Raw genomic sequence first — 11,342 nt, 5'->3', positions numbered from 1 at the left:
TGTATACCGTTGGTTCATTATTGATGGTTCTTTTTTTGTGATCGTTAGCCCTGTATCTGCTGTACCCTGCAGTACTTTTCCTTACCCTGTATCTGTAACTGAAGTGCAGTGCTGCCTCTGGCAACAGAATTTCCCCCACAGGATCAATAACGGTGATAATCTATTTTATGTACCCGTTAACCTTCACAATGTAAAATAAACACCAACTCACGATGTCCATTCGTTTATTTTTCTATTCCTTTATCACTGGTTATGTTACGTCCCTTTCCCCCCCTAGACCACCAGTCTGGGACGTAACAAAAGCCATTAAAGGGATAGTTCACCCCCAAAATGACTTTTTTTTAATCAATTACTCACCCCATGGAGACTTGAATTCATGGATGTTTATTTGTTTTTGTTGCATTCCTAAGCCAATAATTTGATGACAAGCAGTAGGTTCCGGTAGGAGATACAAAGAGTCTCCTTTGTGTCTTCTACCGGAACCTAAAATAAGTATTTTTTTGGGTGAACTAACCCTTTATAAGGGGAGAAATCGTACAGCTACAGTAGCTGTGAATAAACAGTGACCTGTATTGCCGCTGGTATGGTCCTTTAAGTCAGTGGTTCTCAACCTTTTCAGGCCGTGGCCCCCCAAAATAATCATATTTGAACTGGGGACCCCCCCATCCTGACAAGCACTTGGAATATAGGAGTTGAGGTATTACATTTTCAGTTCCACAGATAAATATTGTGAAAATATTTTCAAAATCTTTGCCCATTTCTTATATTATTTGACAATTTGGCCATTTTGTGACCAGTTTTTATAATATAGTTGATGCAGTAATGGTCTTTTTCTTTTTGGAGGCATTAAAAAGGTCTTAAAAGTCTTTACATTGTCACTTCATTGTCATCTGGGACACCCCCCCACCCAAAAAAATCATGTGGGGGTCCGTCCCGTCCGACAGGTTGAGAACCAGTGCTATAATGTGCCATCATGAAGACGGCATATCCAAAACTACTGTCCTGATTGGAACAGGATACCACCAAGGCACATCACACTCGAGCATTGAGAAAATGTCTATGATATGCGACATCCTTATTGATTGTATCCAAAGTTACAGTGTGGTCATATTTAACATGTTCTACATTACATCACTTCTGAAATACTTTGCTTCCAAAGACACAGTGGAACTTCCCCTGCGTTGACTTGCGGTAACAATAACTGCTAGAGAGCCAATGCTTCAGTCAACTTTGTCCCAACAAGTCCCGTTTCTTGCACTCGTGACACAAGTCTCTTTTAGTGTCGTTTCAAATGTCAGCCTCCATAAAGACACTGAAGAGAGGCCGCTGGTGGAAGGGGTTGGGTGGGTGTCCTCCACACAGAGCTCTCATAGGTCACAGGTCAGCCATTCCAGTTCAGAGTTCTTTAAGCTCTAACGATGAGATATTGTCCATTCCTCCTGACATAAATGAGCATGTGCTATATCCAATAGTTGTAATAATAGCGTTGGATAATAGATTCCCATTGACAGAAGGACCTGAAATAAAGAAAAAGAAAAACCTAAAATGTAAAACGTGTCACCTGTAGGCTAACACTCAAAACCCACCTTTTCAGACTTGCATCATAATGCCGTTTTTTTCATAATAAAGTTGTTTTTCGATTGTTTCTGTAAAGCGACTTTGAGTACTCAGAAAAGCGCTATATGAAATGTATGCATTATTATTATTATTAATAACCCTAACCCCAACATAATTGAGCCACAATTGCAGTCGACTGAAAATGAAAATTGCTTCTCTAATTGCCTATTATAACTTTAATAACTGTGTTTATAAAGAAGAGAACTGTCAAGCATGATCTACTGCGAGACAGTTCAAAAACAAAACAAGAGCTAACAATAAAGCAAGATGACACAACAGAGCAGTGGCCACAGTATAACATAATAAATGTGTCCCCTTCTAGCTGTTGCTGAGGTATAATGCCAAGTACATTTGCACTCTAACCTGGAATTCATCCTATATTTACCCCCTCCTAACTGTTAAGAGCAGTGGACAACTACTGAATATCATCCCGGGGAGCAGTTGGTGCTCGGTGTCTTGCTCAAGGACACTTTGACAAAAAAGGTCGATGTATGCTTTGAGTGTGGAACGATGCATCACCACACTACGTATCTCAGGACATTGTTGAGTCATGAATATTCATACGGTCTACGACTTGCCTACAGCATCGTCACAAAAATGTAAACAAGGAAGTGAATGTAGTCTGTGGTCTTCTTGTGCATCTCCGTGGTAATGGAGCGTTGGAGCTTAATTCACTTTCCAGAGGTATACGACACCATCTGCAAAGGTCCTACGAGACACATTTGTCATTTTTGTCATGATGCGATGCATCAGTTGACACTTTGTGTAAAGAATACATTGACCTTAAGCCATGAGGAGCTGGGAATTCAACCTTGAACCTTCTGGTTCCCAAATGGCCTCTCTAGTACCACCCATATTCTATTAAAGGGATAGTTCACTCCCAAAATGTCACCCCATGTTGACTTGAATGCATGGATATTTTTTGTTTTTTGTCACATTCCTAATCCAATAATTTGATGACCTGCAGCGTTTTCGGTCGGAAACACAAAGAGTCTCCTTTGTGTCTCCTACCGGAACTGCTGCCTACCGGTCCGCTGGTCATCAAATTATTGGCTTAGGAATGCGACAAAAACGAGGAGGAAATATCCATGAATTCAAGTCTACATGGGGTGACTAATCGATAGAATAGTTTTTTTTGGTGAACTATCCCTTTAAGCCATGAGGAACCCTGAACCGTGAACCCTCCGATTCCCAAATGGCCGCTCCATCTCCTGAGCCACTGCCACCCATATATACTATTGACTATTCAAATGAATTTAAAATAAGGGTTTATAGGATGTGTGAGGAGTTACAGTATGATTGCCTGCTTACCTACCTTAACACAGTTAAATCAACTGCACAGCTCCACTCGACACCAGCGGTGCTATGGTTCTGTACCGCATCAGATGCTGGGAGCCCTCCTCAAGGTCTACCACATACTCTCTGGAAATATACAAACCGTTTGGGAAAGTGTTAATAAGTCAATTGATATTCAGTGAACCATGGTGAGATCTACAGATACTGAATACATGAAGGTTGAACACTGCCACCTGCTGCATCTTAACTGGTGGTGGTGGGGCGAGCAATTGTGTGCCATGGAGTGTATATTCAAGTTTTCATTCCAACAACCTGAACACTGCAGCAGCTGATTTCATTACTTTGTTCCCCACTCCCTGCTTTAAAAAGCAGTGAAGTCAGAAAGTGAAAGTCCAGTGTCAGGGCTGTGATGGAAACCTTAAAATAGCCTTTGGGCCTCCATGCCATGTAACTGAACACCACTGGCCTAGATAAGTAACAGTGGGAAATATCTGGTTAAATATCAACTGAAAGGGAACTCGATGACCCACTCAAAATGACCCATACCTCTGCTCGTCTGTTTCAGGCTCCACCATGATGTTGTCCTGTCTCTCCTTGACTCGTAAAAACACAAAGGAGTCCAAGCAGGGCTCAGGAACTGGGGAATAATATTGAATAACTGAATTGGTCAGCTTGCAAAAAAAACAAACATTTAAAAACAAAAATGCATGCAACATCCAAAACACATTTTAAAGGAATTTCCTTCTGGATCAATACAGTATGTATCTGTAATGTGCAGGGATGGACAATTCATTGGTCATCATATCGGTATCAGCCATTGTTGGCCTTAAAATGCAATATCGGTATCGAACCGATTTGAAAATAATAAATAATCTGTTTAGCCGATATTTTATTTTATAATAATTATGTTTGAATGTGAAGCTGAAAAAGGCTTTTGTGATGATGAAGGCTGCAGATTCTATCAGCGTTTTCTGGGGAAGCTTTCAAAAGGGTCAACAAGTTGGAACATTTTTAATTAACATTCAAGCCGTTTATGTTGGGATATGGGCCAACATTTAAAAAACGGTGCATTTCCTACTTTTGGAATAAAGAGGCATTGCTTTTTCAAATTCAGTGTTTATATGCCTTTTTCAGAAAGGACAACATATGAACTTGTTTTTACAGTCATTTTTACAGATATTCGACATCGGTAAATATCGGTTATCGACCATGACAGCAATGTTGACATCGATTATTGGTATCGGACTTAAATGTTCTTGCTCAAGGGATCATGCTCTATTACAGATAGAAAGTCTTTACCTGCTTTCTGCATGTCCACCGACTGTAGGTTGGGTGGCATGTGTTTCAGAGCTACAGCCTTCAGGTAGGTTTCTGTGTTCGCAAAGTATCTGCACAGAAAAACCAACCCTTTAATGTTTTATGTAGAGCATCAGGAAAACAATGTAACATGAAACAAGTAAACAATAACACAGAATGGGTAAACACCCCTAGCAAACACACAGCTTCCCCTTCTCTCTCATGTTCCCATCATATGAAAAATGATATTTTTGGCATATACTCACTCTTTGGCAAAGGCAAACTCTTCGGGTGAAAGGAATGATGGATCGCCCTGAGCTCGTGACTTCTCTTTCTCAAGGACATGAGGGAAGAACTTCTCGATCTAAATAAATTCAACAACAGAAGATTGCTGTGTCACAGATGGCATTAATAATAATAATAATAATATACTGTATATAGCACCTTTCTTTCTTAAAACATTCTTTACTATGTGCTTTTCAGAATCTGTCTCTCTCAGTTATGTAGCTAGGGGTACGATATGTCTGGCGACAGTAAGAGGTAATTGCAGATGGTGGCCGTTAGTGCCAGTTTAAATTCTGTCTGCTGCAGTTTGGATCACCTGAAATGGCTTTGAAATTTTGCTAATGACAGTGAGGACAATGAGGAAATTGCAATAATCTAGACGACAGGAGCTTATGCAAGTATTATTTGTCGTCTGCACCCTCAAGGCCCCACGAAATGTTCTAAGTCACACTGGCGTGGCTGACCTTTTGCAGGCGAGAGCGCAAATAGCTGCTGAGGACAAAGCGTATCCTGTCTATCTCCATGCGATGTACGCTGGCCTTCATGTCCCCTTTCTTCACCCGTTGCAGGTTGGCCTCCTGTAAAAAGGGAAAGGTTGTGAAGACTTGTGACGCTTTCATAAATCAAATGCACTAGGCGTTTGTGTGTTCAAACGTGGCCAGTAAAAATAACTGCCAGCAGGATTGCAGGACAGACCTCTAGTACATTGTAGACCTGCTGTTGCAGTGATGCACGTATAATTGTTAAATCCAGCTGTACCTTTGGCTGCATAAACACCATCTATGTATAACGGATGCTTTTTTGTTCTACTATATCTGTGATTTTTGTACATAAAGACATTTACTTTAGGAGTTAAAGTAAAAGTAAAGACATTTACTTTAACTTATCATAGCCTATGATAAGTTAAAGTAAATGTCTTTATATGATGATTCATAGGCTTTTTATTTTGAAGAGATTTCAGGCACAAACTTTGAAGAAATGTGCTTTTGCCCACCTACGGAAGGACAGGTGCGTCCGAGTAATGAATTCGTAATTCGGAAAAAGGGAGTCCTGCTTCACTTATTTATCTTCACTTACAAAGAAATGTATTTAAGATGCAACGTTTCGTTTGCTCAGACCTTCATGGTGCCTGATGAAGGTCAGAGCGACCGAAACATTGCATCTTAAATACATTTCTTTGTAAGTCAAGATAGTGTGCCGGAGCAGGACTCCCTCTCCTTTTTCCCTATTGCTTATATATTCAGAAGAGATTTCAGGAAAATATATACATATTTCTATTTTAAGTCTATTTTAGACCTTTAGTGAATTCAAGAATGCAAATGTGCAGAACAGAGTTGTGTACAGACATCATTACATACTATACTGTAACTCATGGAGGAGGCTGTACATTACTGCATTTACCATGTGAGTTAGCTGTTCCATCACGCACTCCACCAGCTCCGATTTGTTCTCCAGCAACTCCGGAGAGAACTTCTCATTCAGCCAAGCCTGTGCAGGGAAATGGACATTACAATGAGTTTAAACAAACCTCAAACCTGTACCTGCAGGACAGTATCTAGCCTTACACCCGTTTCTGTATGCTTCCATCAGCCATCACAAGATGTATGACCTTCCCGTCCAACATTCCAAGTGACCTATAGTAGGCTTTTCTGGCTCCTGGCGCTCAAGTTGGCTTGTAGAATAACCTCCCCACAGTCAGGACTGTAGACTCACACTCATCAACTTCCGCCACAGTCTGATAACTCACCTCTTTAGATTACACTTCAACCCCTAGCACTCCTCATTCCTTATATCACTTTTTATCGCCTATTTTTTGATAGATGCTAGTTATTTTGCCGTTTTCTTAATCACGGATGCCAAGTACAGTATGTTATGTAGACTGCATAGGTGCTTCCCTGGTATCCTAGTTAGTTTGTAGCACTTATTTCTTTTCTTTGCATTCAATTTACTTGACCATTTACCCTGTCAATGTACTGACTGAGTTAGTGCCTTTTACTGGGGAAGACCTTCGCTGCAGTTGGTGCAAGGCCATCTTGCGAAATCAGTGTAGCCACATAATCCAAGAGCTGGCAGGCCAGGGCCAAGAAGACCAGGGTACGGCCAGGGCGTCCTGACCCTTGACATGTCAACGGTTGAGTGCCAGGGCCTGTCAGTGCTCCAGACAGAGATGCCATACATACAGTACCTTGCACGTTGCAAGGGATCTGTTTTGTTGTTGTGCAATCTCAGTGTGAAAAGCCAAAAGATGCTGGGAAGAATTGTGAAGGTGCACTGCACTGGCGATAATCTAAATGATCTTTGTCACTTTATTCAGTGTGGGTGCAATCTGGGAACCCATCGTCAAAAAGAAAGCGCCCTCTGCTGTTTTTTACCTTAGCTATTTCAGTAGCGCAGCTCTGAATCTGTTCTTGAGAGATTAGTGTGTCAGTGACAGTTTGATGTCCATCAGTTTGCCATGTATATAAACAAGTGATTCATAATTAAGCTGTTTGTAGTTTGATGTAGACCGATAAAGAGATAGTCCAGTAGTTTGCTCAGTGTATAAACTAATTGTAGAATAATTATATTGTCTATTAGCAGTGCAGTGCGGTGTAGCATACGTCACAACAGTGGAAGGTGCAGATGTGTGCATTTTGTGCATGTATAGTGCATTGGGTTCAAACTCTGCCTGGGGTTGACGTCAGCAAGGGCATGCGGTGAGGGCATGGGCACCAAATGGGTTCAGACTTCAGATTTGAGCCAAGTCTCCTGCACGAGGCGTGTCTGAAACCCGTCCTGGACAGGAGTCCCCGGGAGTAAACACAGATGATTGATAGTGTATTTATTAAAAGGCTCACCACTGCCGTCTGCACTCTTTAGTAAGGGCCTTGCATGTCTCCGTCTTGCCAGAACCACAGAGAAAGCTCAGGCTTATTGGACACAGAGAGTGCCATTTGCTCCCCTCAGGTTGGAGGTTTTACCAGTCTTATATTCCATCAGCGATTGGCTTTTCAAACAAAATGTGACAGTGATCACCTGTAGATGTGACCCCCCCCCCCTCCCCTTCTTGCTTCCTTGCTGCTATTCTGATGGTTACCTTGAGGACAATAAAGCTTTATCTTATCTTACCTGAAGTCCCTCTGGATAAGAGACTGTCTGCACATGCATAAAATGTAAACGGATTCAGGTCGAGTGGGCACGGTGCCCAGGGCACCTAACATTGAGGGCAACTCAATGTTAAATTGGCTATTTCAAATAAATGTATGGTGGAAAATGGCTGGAAATAATGTGAAGTATACATGATTTGACTTGAACATCAAGGTACATCATTGTCAGACCTAAATTTACCCTTCAACTTCTTACACCCATAATGACTGGTGATGATGCACAGGTTTTCTAGCAATTTGTAGAAATTATTGAAGAAATATTAGGCGCTAAATGTAATTAAAAAGGACATGTATTTGGCCACCATTTATGAAAGTTTTTTTGTACCCGGTTACCCTGTAAACCAGTGGTTCTCAACCTGTGGGTCGAGTCACCCACAAGGTCACAACGCCTCGCAAAATGCGAGGCGCTGTGAGCTTGTAGATCTGCTATTTTCACAATATTTATCCGTGGAACCGAGTCAAACTTATGTAATGCCTCAACTCCTACAAGTTCTTGTCAGGGTGGGGGGTCCCCACTCCCCAGTTCAAATATGATAATTTTGGGGGGGTCACGGCCTGAAAAGGTTGAGTACCCGACCGTTGTCCAGCAGTACATATACTCCACGAGTCACTTTTTGCAGCTTGCTGAAAGACTCAACTGAGTCACCTCACCTACCAGGCAAGGTGAGGGTAACTAAAGGATCTTTTTAATAACAGAGGGCATAAATAAAGGATCGTTTTAATGACAGGTAGGGTAAGTAAAGGATGATTTTAATGACAGGCGGGATAAATAAACTAAAGCAGGGGTCTTCAACAGGGGGTCCGGGACCCCTAGGGGGTCTTTAGAGTTACTACAGGGGGTCCGCCAAATCTTTGTGTGATGAAAATAGCAGATCTACAAGCTCACAAAGCCTTGTGCCCGTTTGTGAGCTTGTAGATCTGCTATCTTCGTAGAATGAATGAATGAATGTCTTTATTGCAGACTCAAGGTCCATAGATACATACAAAATACAGACTCCAACAATAAACATGAATTAAAAACAGTCCTTTCCACAATAAATTGGGACGGTTATAAATACAAGCAGTTCAGCCAATGTCTCCTAAGACCAGAGGTATATCTGCAACTCTTCACAGGGTTATTTATATTGACAATGATGCTTTTCTCAGACTCATCCAAACGGCACATGAATCTGTGCATTAGATTCCTAAGAACAGCTTGGAGAGTATTGACTCTTGCAGCCACAAACATTTCACTTGCACTGCTCCATCTTGGCCTTTTGAGTAGAATTCTCATTGCATCATTATATGCAACTTGCAGTTTCTGAAAACTAGCTCTCTTGTACCTTGACCACAAGTGGGCAGTGTAGAGTGGTGTGCAGTAAGCTCTGAACAGAGTGATCTTAACTTATCACTAGAGTTAAGATCAGAGTTGGTGTAGAGGGAAACATAGTAGTAGGCCTACAGAGCAAACTGTCAAGTTGACTAAATATTGAGGGTTTAAAAGGTCTGAAAATACACATCAGCACGAATCCAACCTATTATATTATCCTATTAACTGAAATTTCAATAAAATAGAAAAGATAATGTGTGTCAAACAAGTCTATAAAGCTAACTATGAAATCTATGAAGTTTAATCTACAACACAATTGTAGACAATATGTAGTGGGGGTCCGTCCCTGCTTCATCTCAGCTAAGGGGTCCTTGGCCTGAAAAACGTTGAAGACCCCTAGCCCCATTTGGAACCTCTCCCTCCGCTATAGCTCCGAGAAGGTTCCACGGTCTCGGGTGCCGTAAGGTGACGACACCGGTGAATATTGTCACTATGTATGATTCTTACCTTTTTCCACACATCGTATCCACAAAGTAAAGGTCAGCCCCCCCTTCTCTCAGACGTTTTATATTTTAGCGCTAAAGAAAATCTAACCGACGGGTTGAAACAAGCGTTTAAATCGCTTTCATAGTCAGCCTGTGCCATGTTTTCCCAATGCAATCTTACGGGAGCAGTACAGCGAATTTGACTGGCCACAGAATGACTAAATAAGCGTTTTAAACGCTTGTTTTAAAACCCGTCACTAAACCCGTCACTTAGATGTTCTTGGCCGCTAATCTTTTTTTAACATTCGAGAGCAGGGAGGCTGACCTTTACTTTTTGGATACGATGTGCGGAAAAGGGTAAGAAATATGCAAAAGTGATCAATATTAGCTTGTGTCGTCACCTTTCGGCGCCCGAGACTGTGGAACCTCATCTTGGAGCTATACAGCAAGGGAGAGGTTCCATTAGAGCTATGAAGAGTGAAGACCCCTGAACTAAAGGCAGTTTTATGACAGGTGGGGTAAGTAAAGGATGATTTTATTGACGTTTCATTATTCATTTATTTACCTCTTCTAGTTTAGCAATCAGCTCCGCGGGGGTCATCACCTCCTCCTGGCTGTCATCCTCCTGATGGCCGCTGGAGGCACTGCCCGCGTCAGACAAAGCGTCCGACATTATAGCCTATTTACACTGAGGAAGACCAAATAAACTTACATAAACTAAATGAAAGGATGTGGGTAAAAGACCACTAGTTGATTTACTATAGTGTATAGCCTTGAAGGCACTATAAATAGAATAATATCGCTATTAACCCAAGGCTACAGTGAGCGCTGCCGTTCTAGTTGTAAACACACTGCAGATGCAAGCTGTGTTCCGTCAGCAGAAATAACGGAGCAGAAATAAGACTTCCGGTTGACGATCTCTTCAGAATAAGAGTACCCTCTAGAGTAAAAAGAAACCATTGAAAACCATTGAAAAACGGTTCATTTGCACATTAAAACTATAAATTAAGCATTTAAACGAAGCTAGAAAACACATATTATGTATATTTGTAATAAAAAAAGTGTTTAACTGTTTTAATAACATAAAAAATGTATCTAAATGGATAAATGCTGTTCACTGGAGTGCATAGACTTCACAAATTGGGCGCTGGACACGAGACAGGAATTTGTGGCGGCACTTGTGACATACGCACGCGTTCAGGGAGACCCCCTCTACAACGCCACACTCTCCGCTAAGCCAGACAGGTGTATTTGGAAAAGTGGCGGGCCGTCCAGTGAGGTCAGGGGTCAGAAAACAGCCATTTTTAGGGCATAGACTTCACAAATTGGGCGCTGGACACGAGACAGGAATTTGTGGCGGCACTTGTGACACACGCACGCGTTCAGGGAGACCCCCTCTACAACGCCACACTCTCCGCTAAGCCAGACAGGTGTATTTGGAAAAATGGCGGGCCGTCCAGTGAGGTCAGGGGTCAGAAAACAGCCATTTTTAGTGCATAGACTTCACAAATTGGGCGCTGGACACAAGACAGGAATTTGTGGCGGCACTTGTGACATACGCACGCGTTCAGGGAGACCCCCTCTACAACGCCACACTCTCCGCTAAGCCAGACAGGTGTATTCGGAAAAGTGGCGGGCCGTCCAGTGAGGTCAGGGGTCAGAAAACAGCCATTTTTAGTGCATAGACTTCACAAATTGGGCGCTGGACACCAGACAGGAATTTGTGGCGGCACTTGTGACATACGCACGCGTTCAGGGAGACCCCCTCTACAACGCCACACTCTCCGCTAAGCCAGACAGGTGTATTTGGAAAAGTGGCGGGCCGTCCAGTGAGGTCAGGGGTCAGAAAACAGCCATTTTTAGGGCATAGACTTCACAAATTGGGCGCTGGACACGAGACAGGAATTT

The 11,342-nt window shown here is 42.2% G+C and overlaps 1 protein-coding gene across 2 annotated transcripts; it reads right to left on the bottom strand.

The window, feature by feature from the left end:
- Window positions 1–1,245: 1,245 nt before the first annotated feature.
- gins4 (GINS complex subunit 4 (Sld5 homolog)) lies at window positions 1,246–10,285 on the bottom strand. Of its 2 annotated transcripts, none has more exons than XM_084054929.1 (8): window positions 10,000–10,285; window positions 5,896–5,982; window positions 4,959–5,072; window positions 4,476–4,573; window positions 4,213–4,301; window positions 3,460–3,550; window positions 2,929–3,039; window positions 1,246–1,517 (listed from the first exon to the last, which is right to left on the bottom strand). In XM_084054929.1, the coding sequence occupies exons 1-7, from the start codon at window positions 10,105–10,107 to the stop codon at window positions 2,943–2,945; spliced, it is 684 nt and encodes a 227-aa protein (XP_083911055.1). In that variant the 5' UTR covers window positions 10,108–10,285; the 3' UTR covers window positions 1,246–1,517; window positions 2,929–2,942. The 2 variants fall into 2 exon arrangements, with proteins under 2 accessions (XP_083911055.1, XP_083911054.1); XM_084054928.1 differs by having other exon boundaries at window positions 2,933–3,039.
- Between the last annotated feature and the right edge of the window lie 1,057 nt (window positions 10,286–11,342).

This window comes from Gymnoscopelus microlampas, assembly GCF_963454915.1.
Source record: "Gymnoscopelus microlampas genome assembly, chromosome: 4".
Taxonomy (NCBI): Eukaryota; Metazoa; Chordata; class Actinopteri; order Myctophiformes; family Myctophidae; genus Gymnoscopelus; species Gymnoscopelus microlampas.
This window is presented reverse-complemented; position numbering and strand designations above follow the sequence as displayed.